The sequence below is a fragment of the Barbatula barbatula genome, assembly GCF_947034865.1.
Source record: "Barbatula barbatula genome assembly, chromosome: 1".
In the NCBI taxonomy this organism is placed as follows: Eukaryota; Metazoa; Chordata; class Actinopteri; order Cypriniformes; family Nemacheilidae; genus Barbatula; species Barbatula barbatula.
The window spans coordinates 30,594,080-30,617,465 of record NC_136766.1 but is presented as its reverse complement, the minus strand read 5'-3'; the positions used below and the strand labels follow the sequence as shown (position 1 = coordinate 30,617,465).

At 41.3% G+C, this 23,386-nt stretch overlaps 2 protein-coding genes across 4 annotated transcripts in view; one reads left to right on the top strand and one right to left on the bottom strand.

Annotated features, from left to right (window-relative positions):
• Positions 1 to 23,386, bottom strand: part of LOC306894823 (uncharacterized protein) — a 43,685-nt gene that overhangs the window by 10,526 nt on the left and 9,773 nt on the right. Inside the window, exons 5-8 of one of the 2 annotated variants that reach the window (XM_079457651.1) lie at positions 23,000 to 23,064; positions 22,783 to 22,857; positions 21,941 to 22,023; positions 21,027 to 21,408 (exon numbers count right to left, since the gene is read on the bottom strand). In XM_079457651.1, the coding sequence (XP_079313777.1) occupies positions 21,390 to 21,408; positions 21,941 to 22,023; positions 22,783 to 22,857; positions 23,000 to 23,064 (242 nt within the window). In that variant the 3' untranslated portion in view covers positions 21,027 to 21,389. Of the gene's footprint in view, positions 1 to 21,026; positions 21,409 to 21,940; positions 22,024 to 22,782; positions 22,858 to 22,999; positions 23,065 to 23,386 lie in introns of those variants that run through there. The other variant, XM_079457650.1, reaches the window with a different exon arrangement.
• LOC306894973 (SLAM family member 5) lies at positions 1,133 to 14,212 on the top strand. Of its 2 annotated transcripts, XM_079457845.1 has the most exons (6): positions 1,330 to 1,496; positions 1,848 to 2,162; positions 2,383 to 2,655; positions 2,787 to 2,885; positions 11,050 to 11,139; positions 12,575 to 14,212. In XM_079457845.1, exons 1-5 carry the CDS (start codon positions 1,445 to 1,447, stop codon positions 11,064 to 11,066), a joined length of 756 nt encoding a protein of 251 aa, XP_079313971.1. In that variant the 5' UTR covers positions 1,330 to 1,444; the 3' UTR covers positions 11,067 to 11,139; positions 12,575 to 14,212. The 2 variants fall into 2 exon arrangements, with proteins under 2 accessions (XP_079313970.1, XP_079313971.1); XM_079457844.1 differs by lacking the exons at positions 11,050 to 11,139; positions 12,575 to 14,212 and adding an exon at positions 2,976 to 5,826 and having other exon boundaries at positions 1,133 to 1,496.

Here is a 23,386-nt window from a genome sequence, read left to right as displayed (position 1 = left end):
ATAATAGAGTGCATTCAGATTATTTCTGATAAAAAGAGAAGAACCTTGGCTAAACTTAACTCCAATATTTAGACTGCGATACCAAGCCCAACAGCTAGACCTCAATGTAACATGGTTTCTTTAAATGCGACAAAACTACAGGACCTACTCAAAACATTGTTTGGTTAACACAACAAAATGCAACAATTTGTTAATTTAATAAAATTATTATACAATAAAATAATATAAAAATCAATGAAAAGTAAATCGTAATAGCAAGACTGATAAACCAACACAAATCGGAAGTTAACTGCGATCCAGGCATGCGCGTCATATGATATGGTCTATTAGTAAACATATTGGGCTTCTTTAATAAAACATGTTTGTCGTGTGTTCAGCTCTACAGAAAACATTTTTGCATGAAAAAAGCACCGTAGATATAAAATGGAGAAGTCACACTTCTATCTATGTTCCTAGTCTGCTTCCATGGTACCTGTCTGACTCATAGTGTTTATACCCCACACAAAAGTGTCATTCAGAGTAATGTTCTAAAGTTAGGTTCTTACAATTGAAGCTGAAATTGTACACTTCTGCATGCAGTGCAATGATCTGACTCCTTAAGTTAGTTGATCAAATCAAAGAAGAGTTAGCCGTTCACAGGGATTCTTAAATATATTTCTACATGACAAAAATGTCTTTGAAAGGTTTGCATTTAAAGAAATAGTTAACTCAAAAATGTATATTCATCTTAATATCTTATTCTCATAACATGCATATATCCTCAGCTAAACACAATTTCACAGCGGAGTATATTGGGGTATATATTGTGGCATCTTTCAGCAATTTCATTGGTTTCTACGTTTTCTGCCTGTCTCAGTTAGTTTAGCTCACTGAGACATGCAGAAAACTTAGTTAGTCAATGTGATGTTAATTTTTGTGGAAGTCAGAGGCTGTGCGTTTGAATGTTTATCTTCTAAATGTGAATGTTTGGATCACACTAGCGATATTCTCAAGACCAACATATTTATGTTGGCAAAATAAACTTTTATTAAATTTTCAGATAATAGAATAGAATTTCTTACACTTGCATTGTGACGACTCGAGTGTAGGTAAAGTGGGGGATGTGAACGTTTAACACCTTTCTGTGACAGACGTCATTACGTTTAATGGCTGTAGCAACAACAATATGCCAGTAGTTTAAAAAAGCTAATTTATTCATTTGGTTGACTGAATGTGTTTATTCTGCATGTATGTTTAAAACCACCACTAAAATATTAATGCTTCTCCTAAAGTGTTCCGTGTCGCGTGGATTCTCACCCGCACAGTGCGTACTTTGTCACAGGATATGGAAACACGTGTCTTCACTTCTTGTTTCCTTTAGATAAGTATTTAACAATTTTTGGATAAGGGGCCCAACGACTTTAAAGTCAAAGTACTTGTGCTTTATTTAGAAACCCCGGTAGCAATGAGTTTAAGCAGAATAGTTCTGGTAATCTACGCTCTGTGCATTCAAAAAGGTAGGTTTGCTGGTTTTACTTTTGCAATTGACATAGGAAGCGTTTCTTATATTACACATTTTACTCGCTGTGGATTTTCTGGTTGATTAGTTACCACTTTGCATTGTGGAAATAAAATGTCTTAAATAGTATGATTGTAATTTTTTATAAGATTGTAATTGTAAAATCCAAAGGCAAAGACCTTACCACACACAAAAATCAATAACTTCTAAGAAGAGAATTTGAATTTTACTTCATTGGAAGTATATTATTTCCCTTTTCTGTGAAGTGACGGTTATGTTCGTTTTTCATGCTGCTTGCACACAGTAAGTAAGCAAGGTTAGTAACTGTCCACATTTGTATTTTTTATAGTGCGGCTTGGTGATGAACATATAACTGGTTATGTCGGAAAGTCAGTTGTTTTAAAATCTGATGCAGACCAGTCTTGGATCCTTACCAAAATTGAGTGGTCCATCTATCCTAACACAACTTATATTGCGATTCTGAGGAATGGCGAGACACACACAGACAGGTTTGTTAGACACAAGGGACGACTTGAGCTCAACAACAAAACAGGAGATTTGACGATCAAAAATCTGAGAATGGACGATAGCATGATATACACCGTGGAAATGGTAACCTCAGAAAATAATCGGAAAGAAAGCAAAGTCCATCTAAGAGTCCAAGGTGAGGATTTGATATATGTATGTTCAAGGGCTATGGGTGACAAGGCCTTCTCTTTTATCCTCCAAATGTAAATTTCTTTAAACCATTTTTTAGAGTAGCCTTTATGTGAGTATTTTAAATTAAACATGTTTTGAGCTGTTGTTCCTTATGATTGTTAAATTAAAGGATTTGTTCCAGTTGAAAACTCTAGTCATTGATATAGTGCATGTTCTGTTTCCAGAACGACTCAAGAAGCCGAACATCCATCAAGTTTTTAATTCCTTCAAGGATGGCCACTGTCACATCTTTCTTAAATGTGATCTATCTGATAAAAATGTCCAGTTGTCTTGGACATTTTGGGAGGGGTTTAATGGATCCTACATTTTAGGAAACACAAACCTAACAGAGTCTTTTCTTTGGACGTCATTAAGTGTAAACAAATACATGGCCTTCAACTGCACTGCATCCACTGGTCAACAGAATGAGACACAACAGATAAAAACGAAATGTACAGGTGTGTCTATTTAACAATTCAGAATGATAATCTGAAGTCTTTTAAATGCTGTGTAAACTGAAGATATCCAATAGTAACCTTCTGTTACATCTTACCATCTACATGTCTTTGTATTGTTTTCTTTTTTCTAGAAGAACCCAAGTTGACCAAAGACTGCAGTTGTGCTTCAATGGTCGTTTTAGGGATTATATGTACAGCTTTGGTTTTCGTTTTTCTATATGCCTGTAAAGGTGAGAACATAATATTTTACATTAACGTTTACGTTACTATTGCTGACACATCTGATATTGTTTATATGAACTATGATTCGTCTTTCCTAGGAAACTTGAAAGCTACCTGCACTAATGGTCCTCTTCATGTCTATCAAACTTTATTTAAATGTTAAAAGCTGGGTCTGCGATTCTTTCTACACATGTTTGTCATGCTGGTACCATTCGCACACTGATAGCAACCATTTGGTAACGTGGCATAAATATACTTTTATATATTTTGTGGAAGGGGTAGGACCATAATATGTTTGTCTAATCATTGCATTCGAGGTATGTCTGTCAAACTCTGTTTTTGCTTTCCTTGTGCACCCTGCTTGCGCAGATAACAATTCTGTTATCAGCGTGTTCATGTGTTTTGGAGGAGGCGTGGCTTAGAAGAGCAGTCTGACGGGATAGTAGGATCTTACTTGTCTTATAATGGCCACAGTTTACAACCGTACTGTTGATCTGTAAATGTTTATTTGAATCAATTAACCATGGCAGCTCTTTTATTTAAATATGTGAATGGCATAGTTTAATGGCCTCCTTATTCATCGATCTTAATTCAATAAACCACCCTTGGAATAAAGAGCTAGATTGTAGGCTATATGACAGTAAAACTCTGATGACATATTGTTATGGCCAAACATTCTATTGAATTAATTGAATTAAAAACGAAAAAAAACGATTCAACTGTTTTTAATGGCACATATTTATATTAAAATAATTTCTGTTAAAATTGTCTGGTATACACACTGTAAAAAAATATTTAGTTGTTTCAACATATTTTTTTAAGTTGACACAGCTTGCACTATCTAAGTTTGTTCACTCCACTTCAAATTTTAAGTTTTGAATGTCTCAAAGAGTTTATAAGTTCACCCAATAGAGTGTTCGTCGTCTCAAAGTAGTTTCCAAATCACGCCTTAGCATAATACCATGTTTAAACTGTACTCTTCTCAAATTTAGTAACTAAATATTTGTTCATATTTGTTGTAAAACGAATGAAAACTAGTGTAATAACGTAAAATGGGAAACATGATTTAATAGTGAAAATAATGTTTGCAGCCATTAATTGTGCGAATGGGAACTATATATATAACGGGTTAGAAAACATTGTGGAGGTGCAAATAAATGTTCCTAATTTAGATTTCTACACATTGTGAATCCATTACAAACGATTTACTCAAAAATGTGTACTGCTCATGTTTCATGAATGAGATCGGGAACTGTTTATCACACGCATGAGTGAACGGTACCAATATAAACGGATGTTCGAGTCTTGAAAGAATTGTTCTTTTTTTATTTAGAACATGTAAATAACATTACAGAAAAAACAGGCATGCGTAACATAAACTCTAAAGATGATTAAAGAAAAAAAAATTTGCCATTCAAGATGATAAAATTTACAAAATGTTGAATATTTTTATCATCATTCTCAAAGTAGCAAATCATTTCTTTCACATTCAGTGATATCGTTAGATTAATTTTAACTGAAAAAGTAAAAAAACAATCTTTCCAAAATGACTTTACACTTAGGCAATCAGCAAACAAATGATTGAAAGATTCCTCACAGTTGTTACAAAAGGAACATTCTTTCCCAATATCCATAAAATTAGAAAGCCACATATTAGTTGGACATATTTTGTGTAAGATCTTCAGATGAATTTCTCTTACTTTATTAGAAATACAAAATTTGTAAGGGAGCAGCCATGCTTTTCTCCAATTAACATCTCTTAAAATGGAATTCCAGAAAAAATTTCCCTCTTGGAGTAACTCTCTTTTGTTCGTTAAATACTTGTCTTATATCTTTGTTAGTACATTTTTTTATCAAAAATGTATTTACCATTTATAAGGAGATCGTAATCTTTATTTTCAACTTTACAATAAGTCAGGTGGCTGCATATATATTATGTGGAATAAAAGACCAGATTGAATCAGTATCAATAACACACCTTTTGATCCAATTAATCTTAAAAGTATTTTTCATGTCTACATAATCCGACATTTCAAAACCTCCTTCAGATTTGTTTCCAACTAATAAAGTTTTTTTAAAATGGTGGTGCTTATTTTTCCAGCAAAAATCAACTAATAATCTATTAATTTCTTTACCAGTAGAATCTTGAACAGATAAAGACAGCGCAGGCAAAATGAATCTGGATAAACCTTCTTCTTTTGTTAATAAGATTCTGCCTAAAATAGATAAATCCCTTCTTAACCAATTGTCAAAAATCATTTTTGTTTTTTTAATCTTGTTATTAAAATTGAGATGCTGTCTAATTGTCAAATTTTTAGATATATAAATTCCTAAATATTTAACATATTCTTGTCATGATCCTGCCTCTCCTTGTCTTGGTTTTCGAGTCTTGTGGCAGGATCATGTCAGTCCCATGTGTTTTGTGTGGAGAAAGAGCATTGTTTTGGTTTAAGAAGCCATGGTCTCTCTCCAGTGTCGCGTCCTTTAGTCCCGCCCCCTTGTTTCCCCGGTTAGCGGTCCATTAGTGTTAGTCTTGTCTCCAGCCCTGATCCATCTTTTCCTTAGTGTTTCAGTCCCCTCACCTGCCTCGTGCAATCCTCCTGTTAGCTTTCCCTTACTGTTTCATCCTTGTCACCTGTGGCCACTCTCCCTGTGTCATCAGTCCTTGTTAGTGTTTCCCTTTATCAAGCCCCAGTTTTCCCTCTGTCCCTTGTCGGTTCATTGTCATTATATGTTATCGTCATCCCTGTTGAAGTCACCTTGTTGGATTGTACCTGTTCATGGATTATCTTGTTCCTGTTCTAAGTTTGTGGACTTCTAGTTTATTTATTATTCTTATTACCCTGTTGTTTTGTTCCCCTTGTGGAAAGTTTTAGTTTACATTCTTGTCTTGTTTTAGTTAATGTTTTCCCCATCGAGGGTCTTCGTTTAAATAAAGTTTTGTTATTTAACTCTGCTGCCTGCGCTTGGGTTCTGTCCACACAACCGTGACAATTCTTTCACTGGAATGTTAAACATTGAATGTTCGGAAGAATCATGTACTGGAAGAATTTCACAGTTTGTAATATTTAACTGGAGACCTGAGGCATCAGAAAAGGCTTGAACTAATTCGATTACATTCTTAATTTGAGTCTTATCTTTTAGAAATAACGTTGTATCATCAGCCAATTGTGAGATTTTTATTTCTCTATTAAATGTTATACCATGTAAATTTGGATTTTTAACTATACTAATCGCTAATAGTTCCACAACAATTAAAAACAAAAATGGGGAAATTGGGCAACCCTGCCTCACTCCTCTGTTGATGGAGAATCTTCTAGAAGTATTGTTCTGTAATATAACGGAACTATTAATGCCTTTGTAAAACATTTTAACAGTCTGAATGAATTTTTTCCCAAAACCAAATGCATGTAAACTCTAATAAAAATTGGTGTTCAATTGTGTCAAACGCCTTGTAAAAGTCAAGGAATAAAATGAGTGCATCTGAATTAATAAATTGGTTATTATCTAACAGGTCCAATATAAGCCTAATATTTGAACTAATATGACGCTTTGCCATAAAACCAGTTTGAGATTCTCCAATTATTTTATTTAAATCACTCTTTAATCTGGTAGCATAAACTAAGGCTAAAATTTTATAATCAATGTTTAATAATGTTATTGGTCTCCAATTGTCAATGATCAAGGGGTCTTTGTCTGGTTTTGGAATTAAACTGATAATACCTTGTTTCATTGTTATGCTCATTTCTTTCTGGTCTAAGCATTCTTTATACATGCTAAATAAAGGATTTTCTATCAGATCCCAAAAGGCACAATAAAATTAAACAGTTAACCCGTCTGTTCCAGGGGATTTTCCTTTCTTCATTAAAAAAAGAGCTTTATAGATCTCAGCTTTGGAAATATCATCTTCACAATATTCACTATAATCATTAGAAACTGTTGGAACAAAATGTTTAACTGTTTGTATATAAGTGCTTATTTTTTCATTGTCAGAATGGGAAGTATAAAGTTTTTCATAAAAGGAATACACAAAAGAAACTATATCTGAAGGATTATTAGATATTCTTTCATTTATAGTCAAAGATGAAATAGAGTTTCTTGTATAATTTCTTTTTTCAAGAGAAAAAAATAACTAGTATTTCTTTCCCCTTCCTCAAACCATTTGGCTCTTGACCTCACATAAGCACTTTTAGCTAATTCTATATATAGATTATCTATTTCTAAATTAAGAAGATATAATTTAGATTTGTCATCTTCGGATAGAGTATTTTGTTTAATTAAAGTATTAAGTTGCTCTGTTATCTCTGTAATCTTCCTAAGTTTATTTTCCTTTAATTCTTTACCTCTTCTCATAGCAATTGTCCTGACTTTAAACTTAAATAACTCCCACTTTTGGACAGAATTTAAAGTATTATTTTCAAATATATTTGCTATCAATTTAACTTGTTCCACAAAACAATTGTCAGAAAGTAGACTGTTATTAAATTTCCAGTATCCATGAATAATACTACTCTTACATCCATCAAAAAAGATTGATATCAATTTGTGATCTGATAGAGGGGCACAATTATATTTTGTTTCTGAAACATAGTTGATTGAAGTCATAAGAAATCAACCAGTAATCGATTCTTGATTTTGAAGTAAAAGAGCTATTATTCCAAGTATAATCACAGCAATTTGGATTTCAAATATCTCCACACATCAGAAACTTGTAATATGTCAGTTATGAAATCAAATAAATCTGAAATTTGTGAACTATGTTTGGGTGGAAAGCGATCAACAGAATTGTCTGGAGCATCGTTGAAATCACCACCAATAATTACATATCCATCCTTATACTTCTTCTTTAAACCTGTTATTGTATCACAAATCTTCTTAAACATTTCTAAATTGTGTACTCGAGTATTAAATCCATAAAGTGAAAATTGTCCAGTTTAACGGTCAGTATAATCCATCTTCCATTATCTGAACGAATAGACTCCAAAACACTGCCTTTAAATTTGTTAAAGAAAATTGAGACACCTGCTGAGCGATTGGTTCCATGACTAAAAATCGCATAATCTCCCCATTGGGTTTTCCAAAAATTCGAATCAGAGTCACAAGAATGAGTCTCTTGAAAAAAAAGTATTTGAGCTTCTGTATGTCTTCCAAAAAGAAATATAGCTTTCCTTTTAACAGCGCCACGAATGCTTCGAACATTTAAAGAAATTAATTAGAATTTACCAAACTTGTAATCCACCGTTACAAAAATTGAACCAGTATAGAACAAGTACCTTTGGAGAAAGAGAAAACTGAGAAAGCATGAAACATTACATCAGTCATAACACTTGCTTTGACTCCGATATGTATCCAAAACTGCTGACGGGCACCATCCGCTCAGGTAATGTCAGGAACACTAATGCGCACCCCTTCAATGTAGGCAAATCCTCCTCGAAAGCCGGCCTTCTTACCCTCTTCTCTCGCACGTTTCACCAGTGGCCATGCTTTTTTTCTTGCGGCTCGTTCTTCCGAAGACAGATCCTCTTTGATGTGTAGCCCGTTTTCCTTCAGATAGTGGTTGTTTTGGCATCTCTCCACACTGTATCTCGATAAAGACGCATGGCGAACTCAATAATTATCACTCTGGGGCGACCATCACCTCTTCCCGGCTGTCCCAGTCTATGAACCGAATCCACGACATCTGGAAGTTTGTGCGCAATCTTTGGGGACACTTTAGAGAGGATCTTGATCTCGTGTGGTAACGGTACTCTCCGGATTACTTTCCTTTACCCCGTAAATCCTGAGATCCCATCTTCTTTTGTAGTTCTGCATCCCCAAACACACCTCCTTCAGTTGCTTATTTTCTTGTTGCAACACAGCAACATTTTTTTCGAGTTTCAGGATCTTCTCTTTATGGGACATGCTCTCACGTAACAGATCACTTATGGTGGTAGAAAGAGAGGTAATAGACGAAGCCGTACTTTCCAAGACCTTCTCCATGGACTCAACTCTCTGAAATGTGCCGTCACACTTTGATGTAAGTTCAGCGACTGCATTAATGAGTGAACTCTTTCATCTTTAATTTACCCTTTTTTCCCGGTGGACTTTTAGTGGATGGAAAAGATGTAGCAAATTCTTCTTCTGTGTCCATCTCGTCGACACTTTTGCATTTGTCAGGCGCCATGTCTGTATTAATCTGAGTTTTATCTCTGTTTCTTTTCTTACCCATATGGGCCTGACAAACCACAAAGTAGAAGAAGAACAACTAAACTAATAATCAATCAAATTTATCTGGGTTTCAGAAGTAGTTTCATGTTATTCTCGTAGTTGCCTGACTACACGCTCAAAACGTGTCTGCACAGATGTACGCCATCTTGGCCTCTCAACGAATCGTTCTTTAGAGCCGGTCCTGACCCGTTCTGACGTAAAGCCGAAATATACACGTCCGTTACAAAATGAACCGAATGAGCCGGTTTGCGGAAATGAATCGGACCCGACATCACTACCACTGTGGGGGAGGGGAGTATTTGAGCTCATCTGAGGAGAGAAGTCGCCATTCTGTCACCAGAAACGGAAACCTATTGCATTTGTCTGTTTTATTCTTCTTCTTATTCATTATTATTCTTCCCTAAAACTGAATGGGCAGCCCAAACCGTAAGGCCGACAGAGCTGAGACTCGGTCAGATGGTAGTAGTCTTGCTCGCTACTCAGATACACGGAACCAGCCATGTCTGGCCATAGGTGGCGCTACAGCGATGAAAAGCGCGTTTGCTCTCGTAACCCATTAACCGTTTGACGCACAACAAAGTGTTTTACATCAATTTAATAATTGGCTCAAAACTAAAAAAAACTTATAACTCTGATGGCATTTCCGGTATGCAATTATTTTCGCTAATTTGCATTTATGCATAAAAAGTTGAAATTTCGATTCACGGTCGCTAGGCGGCTCGAAAACGTCCGAACCAGAAGTAGCAATTTAACAAAAATGGCCATAACTCGTGAACCGTTTGAGCTATCTTCATGGGGCTTGGACCCTATGTGTAGACCCTCAGTCCGGAATCACCACAAAAAAAAGTTGGTGTTTGGTCACTAGGTGGCGCTATAATAGCAATGACCTCGAAAAGGCCTATAACTATGCAACCGTCTGCCCGATCAACTTATTATTTGGTATGGTGTGTCTTTGTCTCATATACCATGACATTGGCGCATCTCAAAAAACATGGACGTCATCGGCCAATGAATTTTGAGCACTAATTAGACCGGGTTAACAGAGGCTGATCGAAACGAAACTCGCTGTGCTTGTGTGATTCATTGTCCTGAAGGTCGGTAAGAAATATGAACTCATTCGGCCATCGGGGGCGAAATAACGCTTTTGGAGTGCATAAACAATTCTGTATCACGTTTGACATATACACAAACTGTTGGTAACATATGATAGCTCGCCTCATTCTGAACAACTTTGCCTCTGGACCCACTTCTGTCGATCAAACGGTCGACAATGTCAACAACAATGTCAACCAAGCATTAGATTTTAAAGCCTCCACACTACTTTCCATAGTAACGTTAGTTTAATTGATGTGATTTGCAAAGGAATTAGCTTTTTCCCATTTATCAAATTGTCCATTTCAGTAAAGACAATAAATAAACATCTAATAAATATATTATGTTGACAAGGCTGTATAGAGGTCGGTACGTTTTTTATTTTACACAATCTCTTCCGATTTGTTCATATAAGCGGTCACACACTCCCCGTCACATTTATAATTTGATCTCTAATGATCCGTCTGTCTCCTCATGATTATGCATACTCTTACCTGCGCATGAGCATGTCTGTCTTTAATGTTCTCCACACATAAAATTGTCTTACTCAGAATAAGACATTTAAATTGCACAATTACAACAGCGATTTAAATTGTTTGTCACCTTTTTCACATTTTCTGAGTTTGCAGGTCTTAAGATTATAAAAAACTTGAGACTTTTTTTGTCAATTTTCCTACAAGCTATCATTATTAACTTTTTTAAATCAACAATTTTGAACGATATTAAATCTATTTTATCTAAATTTGAGACTTTTCAAACAAAATTCAAAATTTGACTCGTCTTCCGTACAGATTTGATAATTCAATTGTTAAGTGATTTCTCAGTCCTTTTAGATTTTACATTGCATGTTAAGGTTATTGTGCTTTATTGCAGAAGTCAAACCAACGTAGAAGAGAAGTGGTCTTCCTCGGTCTTCCCCATTATGTTAGAGAGCAGGCCTCTAAATTCTACAAAAATTGTGAGGTATGTAATTTCTCATTGCCTTTACTTGTTTACAAAAATAGGCTAAAGTGATTTGCATATTACAGAAATGCTGGCAATGATCTATTTTGAGTTTAAAATGCAGTTATTTGCTTGTCTTCAAAAAGGGAAATGTGCATTTTCAAATGCTGCAGTTCCTCGGACTCAGATAATCGCCGCCTTTGACCTTAAAGTTATAGTTTCCCCCAAAAAAATTCTGTTTATTTACTAACTCCCACGCCATCCAAAATGTCGGTGACATTTTCCCTGAGCAGAACCATTACAGAGAATTTCACGAAAATCTGTAGGCCACTGTGCTTCATATAATGGATGTAAATGGCTGCCATGCCTTCAAGAGCTCTAAAAGCACATATTTCCAACACAAACGTAATCCCTGCACCTCTTGGTGACATATTGAGGTCCTGTGAAGTTAATCGAATGGTTCATGTAATAATTTGAACATTGATTTAAAAAATATAAACGTTACTGCACATTAATGCATTTGGCAGATGCTTTTATTCAAAGCGACTGGCATTGCATTGTCCTAAACATTTAGATTTTGACTGTGCAAATCCCCTGGGATTAACCTTGGCATTGCTAGAACCATGCTCTAACCACTGAGCTACATGAAAGCTTCTGCATGCACAAAAGATAATCGTGATCAGGCTAGCTGGTGGTGGAAGGCCAACTAGCTGCGGGTGCGTTTAGCGCAACATCAGGAGTGGTTCTTTGGGATTACGTTTGTATTGGATATATGTGCTTTTAGATCTCTTGAAGGCATGGCAGCCGTTCACATCCATTATATAACAGACAGAGGGCTACACATTTTCCTTAAGTTCTCCGTAATTGTTCTGCTCAAGGAAAAACGTCACCAACATTTTGGATGGCCTGGGGGTGAGTAAATAAACAGGAAATTTGATATTTTGGGATGAACTATCTCTTTAACCACTCCTCAAGCCCCAGCTGGCTCGCTTTGGCCCAAGGTTTTCGGTGGAGATATATGAAGATATAAGAACACTACATACACTCTCGAGTAATATTGCATTTATACAACAGTTCAACGGCACAAGAGTGTAGATAAGTCAGAAGAACATTGGAGTGTCTTAAAAACCCTCATGTTTTTAAAGTCAATGGGGAATAACTTCCTTCCTCCAGGAATCCAAGACCATTATAACAGTTAAACAACCTCTGCTACTCATTCCAAACCATCACTTATTTTACATTTGCTATGTGCTGCTTCAGTTAAGTTATTAGTGAAAAACAACAGGGCACTACATGTGTTTGAATAAAACTCACTCGAGACTTACTTGTGACTAGCAAAGCATTGACTTGGTCCCACCGCTGTGATTAGGTATTTTTACTAAAACCTGTTTGCAGGGGATTTATTAATAACTGACCAATGCTTCTGCATGTTTGTCCTCTGTTTCTCTCTGACTAGCAACTCAATGAGGTTGGAGTTGTAAAAGGCATAGATGTTGGACTCTTGATAGTTTCTGAGGAAAATAGTTCTGGAGGAGCAGATTGTCCTTTATGATTTAAAGGATGTCTCCCAGGGCTTTGCTCATCTTATGGGTCTATCTCTACATCAGTTACCCAAAGGAGCTGAAAACACGTTTGAGGTTCTGCAAAAAAGTGATCATGAAGATTGGTGGGGATACTATACATCAGTCTTGTCAGAATAACTATGCTTTTGTTGTGTCAGCTTAGAAATATTTGTTGACTAAGTCAACCAGGTCAACTTTGTAGATCGTTGTAATAACTAAATTAGTTATGACAACTTAACACAGCGTAAAGGTAGCAAATAATCTTAAATTGATCCAACTAGTAGCTTGTTCAAACAACTAAACACAGTGTTAAGGTAACAAATAATCTTTAGTTGTCTGAAAAAGCTACTAGTTGGATCAACTAAACACAATGATAAGGTAACAAATAATCTTTAGTTGTCTGAAAAAGCTACTAGTTGGAACAACTAAACACAATGTTAAGGTAACAAATAATCTTTAGTTGTTTGAACAAGCTACTAGTTGGATCAACTAAACACAATGTAAAGGTAACAAATAATCTTTAGTTGTCTGAAAAAGCTACTAGTTGGATCAACTAAACACAATGTTAAGGTAACAAATAATCTTTAGTTATCTGAAAAAGCTACTAGTTGGAACAACTAAACACAATGTTAAGGTAACAAATAATCTTTAGTTGTCTAAAAAAGCTACTAGTTGGATCAACTAAACACAATGTTAAGGTAACAAATAATCTTTAGTTGTTTGAACAAGCTACTAGTTGGATCAATGAGTGTGTCTCATTGTGTTAAGTTGAAGTAACTAAAAAAATAAGTTACCTGGTTGCCTTAAAAATTTATGTTGAACCAACAAATCTTTTTTTACAGTGCAGTAGTTGCCAAACATTTTGTCCAACTTTGGAGAATGTATATCTATGCCTTTTACTTAAATATCCCTGCCCATTTGCACAAACTGCTCATTTTGATGCCTTGAACGCCCCTTTTTACAAATAGAAGGAGGGGGATCCCGAAAAGGCACGAAAATTGGTCACCCATGGGCAGACCGTGCTCACGATTGCCGGAACCGGTTCAGAAAGTCTTGAGCCCTCCATATTTGTAATATTTATTATACATTTGTATGCATATTGTTGTACTTGAAGTGTTAAATGAAGCTCAGCTTTGTAAAGAATTTGAAGGACCAGTGTGTAATTTTTTGGAGGATCCATTGACAGAAATGCAATATAACTAATATGTCTTCAGATGTGTATAAAGACATTACATGATGCAGCATTATGTTTTTATTACCTAAGAATGGGCTATTTCTATCTACATACAGAGCGCGTCCCTTTCATGTAATGCGCCATGTTGTGTCAGCCGCTGTAGTGCTTCGAAAGGGAGGGGTGGAGTCCATTGGTTGCAATTCGCAACCTTCGGATCCGCTAGATTTTCCTGACTGGTACTTTAAGGGGATCAAAAACTACAATAAATGAGCATACCCACAAGAATGAGTCATATCCCAACTTATAATAAGGCGGGACATTCTTAAATGCTTAACGTGAGTTAAAGGGAGAGTTAACCAAAAAGAAACCTTATTTTATCTACTTACAATGATGTTATTCCAAACCTGTATGACTAAAAACAATTGGTAACCATAAAAAGACAAATGAAAAAAAAAACTTACACTAACCCTCTTCTCTCAACAGGTAGTGGTCTAGGTTTTGTTGAAACTAGTAACTTTGTATTAGCACCTATTGTACTATTGCTCTTTGAATGACATATTGCTTATTGCTCCCTGATCTCTTTGTAAGTCGCTTTGGATAAAAGCGTCTGCTAAATTACTAAATGTAAATGTAATTATATAAATGTAACCAAACATTTTATAGACACAAAACGTCTCGGTTACGTATGTAACCTCTGTTCCCTGATGGAGGGAACGAGACGTTGTGTCGAAGCCGACAGATGGGGTTCGCCCTTGAGAACCAATCATCTCTGACTGTTTTGAAAGGGCCAATGAAATTGGCGAATTAAATTTGCATGCTGAGCCCCCGCCCCCGGATATCCGGGTATAAAAAGGGAGCCGGCGTGCTCATTCATTCACCTTTTGTGCTGAGGAGCCTGAGAGCATCTCGTGACTGCTCCAGCGGACGGCTATTGTAGTGGCATGACGTTCCCTTTCTGTCGGTCTCTCGACGTTGTGTCGAAGCCAACAGATGGGGTTCCTATTGAAAACGCCACGGCACTAGCCGCGTCACAATCTCCAGCGAAGCGACGTTGACCAGCCTAGGCGAGTCAGACGTAAGCACTATCGCGAAATTATAACCTTCCAGTAGGCAGACAGGGGGTCCCAGAGCTTTAGATGGGTAGCCCCTGCCCTCGGCCATCTCAGACGGCTCCATTGGCGAGAGCCATCCGGAACCGTAGGACCACTGGGTAAGCGCTATTCCCTCAAGGGGGAGGTGCGCTACGAAGACCAGTTCCCACCCTTAGGGGGGAAAACAGTGGAGGATCAACATGGTCTTACCGGCAGGGAAGAACTCATGGGAGGTATGTGCAGGATGCCGCAAGGTGGATGTCCACCTGGGGGAGGTCATGGGTTCCAGAAGGGGAACCAAGTCATGACGAAATCTTAGACGGAACCACCCTGCTGGGGGGTTACTACGTCTGGAGCACTGAGGTCGGTTAGAGCTACACGTGGCTAACTCAGCTTGGGCCCGCCAAAGGTGGCAGGCTACTCCGCCCAGCCCACTGCCTTGAGTGCTTAGTGATGGATGGAATGCCTATTCTTCGCCCGAGGGGAAAGAAGGGAGACAGATGATCGCGCACTGACCCACGAGGGGATGGCGCTCTTCACAGGCGTACGCCCTGCCGGCCGCCGGTCTCACCTGGTGTTACCCTGTAAGACTCGAGCTGACACCGGTTCCACGCGGAGGTTGTAGAACCTCGCGAAAGTGTTGGGCGTAGCCCAACCCACAGCTCTGCATATGTCTGCCAGAGAGGCGCCCTGAGCCAGTGCCCACGAGGAGGCAACACCCCTGGTGGAGTGTGCCCTCACTGCCAGCGGGCACGGGCAGTCCTGAGATTGGTACGTCCACGATCCAGTGCTCCAGGCTCTGTTTGGAGACAGCTCTCCCCTTCTGCTGACCTCCGAAACAAACAAAGAGCTGCTCAGAGCCCCTGAAGCTCTGAGTGCGGTCCACGTAGAGGCGCAAGGCGCGTACTGGACACAACACGGATAGGGTTGCTCCCCGGTGGGGAGCGCCTGCAAGGTCACCACCTGGTCGCGGAAGGGAGTAGTGGGAACCTTGGGCACGTAGCCGGGCCGGGGTCTCAGGGTCACGTAAGAATCACCGGGCCCGAAATTTAGGCAATCCGTGGATACGGAAAATGCTTGCAGATCCCCCACCCTCTTGATGGATGCGAGCGCCATCAGGAGAGCCGTCTTCATCGTGAGATGAGAAAGAGCTGCCTCTCCGAGGGGCTCGAAGGGAGGCCTCTGAAGGCCCGCCAGGACCACATTCAGGTCCCAAGAGGGTACGGAGCGCGGCCGAGGCGGGTTAAGCCTCCTCGCGCCCCTGAGGAACCCGATGATAAGGTCATGTTGCCCTACATGTTTTCCAGCAACTGGTTTGTGATGAGCGGTGATAGCGGCTACATACACTTTCAGTGTGGAAGGGGAGAGATTACTCTCCAACCTCTCCTGCAGGAAGGACAGCACGTGCCTAACCGAGCAAATCCGTGGGTCTTCTCTGCGAGAAGAACACCAAAACGAGAAGAGGCGCCACTTAAAGGCGTACAGCCGCCTTGTGGCAGGTGCCCTAGCCTGAGTGATGGTCTCCACCACCGCGGGGGGTAGACCACTCAGGATCTCCTCGTCCCATCCAGGAGCCAGACATGGAGGTTCCAGAGGTCTGGTCTCGGGTGCCGCAACATGCCCTTCCTCTGCGAGAGAAGGTCCTTTGTCAGGGGAATTTGCCAGGGGGAGTTGTCGTCAGAAGCACTAGCTCCGAGAACCAAGTCCGGTTGGGCCAGTACGGCGCAACTAGTACCACTTGATGCTCCTCTTCCCTGACCTTGCACAGGACCTGTGCAATGAGGCTCACTGGGGGGAAGGCGTACTTCCACTTGTCCCATGGCCAGCTGTGCGTTAGGGCATCCGTGCCGAGGGGGCCCTCGGTCAGGGAGTACCAAAGCGGGCAATGGGTGGTGTCCAGGGAGGCAAACAGGTCCACCTGTGCCCGCCCGAACTGCACCCAAATAAGCTGGACTGCACAGGGGAGGAGTCGCCACTCTCCACGGGGCGTCGACTGACGAGAGAGCGCATCGGCTGTCTGGTTCAGGTCGCCCGGTATGTGAGTGGCATGCAGAGACTCCGTCACCTGCTGACTCCACAGGAGGAGGCGTCGGGCAAGTTGCGTTAACTGCCGTGAGCGGATACCACCCTGGTGGTTGATATACGCTACAGCAGTCGTGCTGTCTGATCGGACCAGTACGTGCTGGCCCTGCACGAGGGACCGTAGTCCCTTCAGTGCCAACAGAACAGCTAACAACTCTAGGCAGTTGATATGCCAACACAGGTGGGCCCCCGTCCAGCGCCTCGACACTGTGTGCCCTTTGCACACCGCACCCCAACCCTGTAGGGAGGCGTCGGTCGTCACCACGGCGCGCCTTGGGACCTGCCCCATAGGGATGCCAGTCCGTAAAAAGGTCACTGATGACCACGGGGTTAGGATACGATGGCAGAGAGGCGTAATGACGATCCGCCTCCTGCCTTTGTGCCACGCTCTCCAGGGAACTCGTCTCTGTAGCCAGTGCTGAAGCGGTCTCATGTGCATCAACCCGAAGGGAATTGTCCCCGCAGAGGATGACATGTGGCCCAGGAGCCTCTGAAACAGTTTCAGGGTGACCGCTGGTTGCCGCCTGAAAAGGTTCAGGCAGTTCAGCACTGACTGTGCACGCTCTGAAGTGAGTCGCGCCGTCATGGAGACAGAGTCGAGTTCCATACCGAGAAAAAAGGTGCTCTGTGCAGGGGAGAGCTGGCTCTTTTCTCGGTTGACCCGTAACCCCAAACGGTCTAGGTGCCGGAGCACCATATCCTTGTTTGTACACAACAGATCTCGCGAGTGCGCCAAGATAAGCCAGTCGTCGAGATAGTTGAGTACCCGCACACCTCTCTCCCTGAGGGGAGTGAGGGCGGCTTCAACGACCTTCGTAAAGGCCCGTGGGGACAGGGACAGACCGAATGGGAGGACCCTGTACTGATATGCCCGCCCCTCGAAAGCGAACCGTAGGTACGGCCGGTGACGAGGGAGAATAGAGACATGAAAGTACGCGTCCTTCAGGTCGATAGCCATGAACCAATCCTGACGCCTGACGGACATCAAGATGCGCCTCTGCGTGAGCATCCTGAATGGCAGCTTTTGAAGGTGCTTGTTCAGGGTACGCAGATCTAGAATGGGGCGCAACCCACCACCCTTCTAGGGGACAATGAAGTACGGGCTGTAGAACCCGCTGGACATCTCGGCCGAGGGGACGGGCTCGATTGCTCCCTTCGCCAGAAGGGTTGCCACCTCCTCCCGCAGCACTGGAGCATCCCTGCCTCTGACCGAGGTAAAAAGGATGCCCCGAAACTTTGGCGGAGGTCTGGCTAACTGGATCGAGTAGCCGAGACGGATCGTGTTCTCCAGCCACCTTGACGGTCTGGTGAGTGCTAACCAGGCACTCAAAGACTGCGACAGGGGCACTAGAGGTACGACCTGCTTCATCGCCCCTGGGGAGGGCGATTCGCAGGCTAGGGGCCTAGCAGATGTTGGGACGGGGCAGGGACCGTCCCTTTCCGACCCACCAGCGATGGAATGGCTGGGGTCGGGCCCGATCTCGATCTCCCCGGGTCCGGCCTGTCAGGAACGCTTCTGCTTCCACGGCGGCTGCTGACGAGAAGGTGGTCGCTTCCTCGCCGTCCTCTTCTGGGGGGGCGCCTGAGGAGGGGCTGCTGGGAGGCAGATGTTCCACGGGACCTTGACGGCCGAAAGGCGGCCAGGTCCCAGCGGGGCAGGATGTGCTTGATGGCCTCCGTCTGCTTCTGTACTGCCGAGAACTGCTGCGAGAAGTCCTCGACAGTGTCACCAAACAGCCCCCCTTGCGAGATGGGAGCATCAAGAAAGCGAACTTTCTCGGCTTCACGCATCTGCGCAAGGTTCAGCCAGAGGTGCCTCTCGTGGACCACTAGTGTTAACATCGTCCGACCCAAAGCTTGCGCCGTCACCTTCGTCGCCTGGAGGGCAAGGTCGGTGGCAGTGCGGAGCTCCTGCATGATATTTGGGTCAGTCTTACCCTTGTGGAGCTCTTTCAGTGCCTTGGCCTGATGGACCTGCAGGATGGCCATGGCATGAAGAGCTGAGGCAGCCTGTCCAGCAGCGTTATAGGACTTCGACACCAGTGATGCCGAAACCCTACACGGCTTAGACGGGAGTCTAGGTCGAGACCTCCAGGTGGCCGCAGTCTGCGGGCACAGGTGCACCGCGACTGCACGTTCAGCCTGGGGAACATCGACATAGCCCCTAGCTGCCCCACCATCAAGGGAAGAGATGGCGACAGAGTCAGCTTGACGGGAGCGAGCCGAAAAGGGGGCGCTCCAGGTTTTGCAGATCTCCTCATGCACCTCGGGGAAAAAAGGTACGGGGAGCGTGCGCGGCTTGGAGCCGTGCTCGGACCCCTGCTCGGACCCGATGTACCAATTATCCAGCCGCAAGCGCTGGGGCGTGGGCGGTGCGGTGCACTGCAGCCCGATGCTCGCGGCGGCCCGATAGAGCATGGCCGACATCTCGACGTCTGCTTTTTCCTGAACTCTATCTCCAGGAATCGTCAGGGTCGGATGCCAGAAGGTCGCCCTCCGATGCTGCAAGGGACATCTCATCGTCGTCACGCATCGAGCCCGATTGCGTGACGGAGGAGTAAGACGGTGTGATACCGTCTCCCTGGGAACGGTCAGACGAGCGAGACGGGGCATGAACGGTCTGCGAGCTATCGGCTGATGGATTTACGCTCACAGAAATCCCCATGCCACCCAAGCTGCTCGCCTCCGCTGACGGCGGGGCCGTGGCCACCGCGGTCGCAGAGCGGGAAGTAGACGAGGTGGTGGCCGGCTCTCGAGAGAGCGCAGCCACCCGTGACCACAACGTCTGTATAGCCATCCGCCCGCAGTGCGGGCAGGATGACTCCACCAAGGCTGCCTCAGCGTGTTGGACCCCCAAACACCTGACGCAAGCATTGTGTCCGTCCCCCTCCTCAATGAGGGAACCGCAACCACAAGAGCAGCGGGACATGCCACGCTGAAGAAATTTGCTCTTTTAAGAAATTATCTTTTTTAGTAAACACCTCTGGAACTGCTGAAACGCCGGGGGGATGATCGCTTGGAAGGGACAATCCGCTGCACCACATCAAGAATTCAGCTCTGTCAGTCATTCGATGCGAAGGCTCCGAAGAACAAAAGGTGAATGAATGAGCACGCCGGCTCCCCTTTTATACCCGGATATCCGGGGGCGGAGCCCGGCATGCAAATTTAATTCACCAATTTCATTGGCCCTTTCAAAACAGTCAGAGATGATTGGTTCTCAAGGGCGAACCCCATCTGTCGGCTTCGACACAACGTCGAGAGACCGACAGAAAGGGAACCACTGAGACAGTTCCCCTGTTTCTAGTTACTTTGTCGCAAATATGACTTTACTTTCCCAATAAAGCTGGATTTACCAGACTCCTATTGTAATGACTTAAGATGACGATACAAAACTCCAGTTATAGTCAATGAATCTCATTGATGCACTTAATACTGGTTGTAATGCTCAATGTGTCATGATTCTGCCGCATCATGTCATGTTTCTCTTGGTCTACATTTACATTTACATGTATTCATTTGACTATTGTTTATTTAGCTTGGCACATGCTCTCTCCGGTCTAGTCTCTGTTCCCATCCTCTCGGTTCCTCGTTATTTATTCATGCCCTTCACCTGTTCCCCTCTTGATTTGGTCCCTTATTGAATGCCCTTGTGTCTTCTGTTTTGTGCTGGTACATTGTGGTTGTTGGGTGTGTTCCTGTGTTGTGTTAGTTTAGTTAATCTAGTTTATGTTTAAAGTTAATTTAAGTCTTGTTTAAGTGTAATTCCCTCTGTTTTGTTATGTTAAGATGTGATTTATTTAGTTTTAAAATATTGTAATCTGTATCTATAATCAGATTATTTTGTTTTCTGGTGAAACTGTAAAGGATTACAGTTAACAATTTGTGTATCCAGATTTTTTTAACTTAGCATCATTTACCAGAAGTGGAGAGTAAAATAATGCTAATCGTAATTTAAAAGAAGAAAGTAGAGATCATAGAATATGTCACTAAACACTCCTTACACCAACTGAACATGTTTAATGCCATAAAGTCATAATGTAAAGTTTCTTCACGGTTGACAGATGGATAAAATATGAATTGCATTTAATGGCTTTCAGAATAAAACAGTCAAACAATTACTGTTCAGTTAGAATATTCAGTCATTGCTGAAGTGCTCATGGGCTGTTGCATCTTAGATTTAAAGGATGTGTTCAATTTCAACATACATTCTCATGATCATTTCCTCAGCCGTTGTCATCCAAGATATGTATTTCTTTCTTTAGTCGGAAATAAATGAAGTTTTTTGATGAAAACATTCCAGGATAATTCACCATATAGTGGACTTCATTGGACTCCAAACGGTTGACGGTCAAAATTACAGTTTCAGTGCAGCTTCAAAGGGCTTTAAACGATACCAGACGATGAATAAGGGTCTTATTTAGCAAAACTAAATAAAAATGAATATGCTTTAAACACAAATGCTTGCCTTGCTCTGTTCTGTGAAGCACGATCGCATATTACGTAATTATGTTGAAAAGGTCACAGCGTAGGCGGAATCCAGGACACACTCGAAATGACCATTTAAAACAAAAAACTGACACGAAGACAATTGAATATGTGTCACTGATCATTCAAAAACTTTTGAACTGTCCTCCTCCTCCACATTTGTAGACACTGACTCGGTACTGCCTACATCAAACGTGATCTTTTCAATGTTAATACGTATTACGTGAAGTCGTGATCATGCTTCAAAGAACAGAGCAAGGCGAGCATTTCAGAGCCCCAGCCAAGCACACATATTTGAGCACATATTAAGATACTTTAAATGCAAGGGTTCAGTCAGAATTTAAATGCAATCATATTAAGGAAATAATACATATGAATAGATAGTAATTTAAAAAGAAGCATAAATAGTCTGTGTCTGTGTAACTCACAGAACAACTTGGTAGGGAGAGGAAGTGGTGGGTGTGACTGCAGGGTGACGGTCAAAGCTGATTTTGTCATAAAGAGTCAGAGGCTGTAAGGGAAGCAGGTGGGTCACATCAGATCAAATTCCGAGAAACACATTTCAGCTTAATTATGATTGCAACTTTTCCTTTGTGCTATCTTATATTTTTCACAAAGCACAAATGAAAAGATAAAAAATCCTTTTATTTTGTATGTCCTTTGTTCTTTCCTGAGGAATTAAATGTAATGTACTTTGTATGAGCTGAAGGTTAATAGAGAGTGAAACTTCCAAAGCAAAATAAATCTGTTCGTGGTCGGTAAACAAAAGTACATATGAAACATACAAAACAGAAAAACAAAGGAAATAAGGACACTTTTAGTTAGTAAATGCATTCTACAAGGGGATCCTTGTAAACTTGACACACTGTTTCAGAAACGTGATGCTGGTTTGCTTATTACCCAATTAGCTCAACACCATGTAAAAGGCAACTCCATTAATGTAGTATGTACTATATTCTGAGCGATTGACAAGAGGTGAAATACATTAAGTAGAAATGTGACATCAGCTGCCTTGAGTCAAACTGGAAAGTTGCCATTAAAGGGCTTTAGCCATCGTACACTCTTACATCTGAAATCAGCACGTAAGGGCAACAATTGCAATGGCTCCTGCTTTACATTGCATTTACATATTTCATAAGATTTCTAAAGCCACTCGCATTAATAGAAATGATTAAATTTGATTAATAAATTGTCAAAAATGTGTGATTAATTATTTTATTATCATCATTATTAGATTGCTATAATGTTGTTTATATGTGTGAATACTCACCAGGTTTGGAGTGACTTTCATGTCATCCACTGTTTCATAAATAGACATTCCATTTCTCATACTCTCTGACCGCTTCTGTAATACAACGAGATTTAGTTACCAAACAAATCCTTGAACCTTTATGTTTAATATGTAGAATGTTTATTTCAATGGTTTACTTGACACATTTGGATATTTTCATGTCTGGGAAAAAAAGGATGGAATGCAAGTGTTTCACCTTTGTAACAGACTCATGATTTACATCTTCATACACTGTAATTCCAGCCTCATCCTTCCCTATTCCTAAAAGAATAAAAAAATAACTGTGAGAAAAGACCTTACACCATCCTAAAAGAACAGTACATACCTAATGTCTGCCATGATTAACCTCATATTGTTCCAAACCTATATGGCTTTTTATTGTTTGATAGCTCACCCAAAAATGAAAATGCTGTCATAATTTCCTCACCCTTATGCCATTTCAAACATGTATAATCGTATTTCCACTGCAGAACACAAAAGAGGATATTATGAAGAATGTTGGTAAGAATGTTAAAAACTCTTAATCCTGCACTGTTTTAGCTTTTAGATAATTTTACCAGCTCTCCTCCTTTCTTGCACAGAA

What these genes read in the sequence shown, in the direction of transcription:
- LOC306894973 (XM_079457844.1), top strand. Translation starts at nt 1,445, where the DNA reads ATGAGTTTAAGCAGAATAGTTCTGGTAATCTACGCTCTGTGCATTCAA. An exon ending in GATAAAAACGAAATGTACAG is followed by an intron (nt 2,656 to 2,786) that starts GTGTGTCTATTT and finishes TCTTTTTTCTAG; the next exon opens with AAGAACCCAAGTTGACCAAA. An exon ending in TTTTCTATATGCCTGTAAAG is followed by an intron (nt 2,886 to 2,975) that starts GTGAGAACATAA and finishes CGTCTTTCCTAG; the next exon opens with GAAACTTGAAAGCTACCTGC.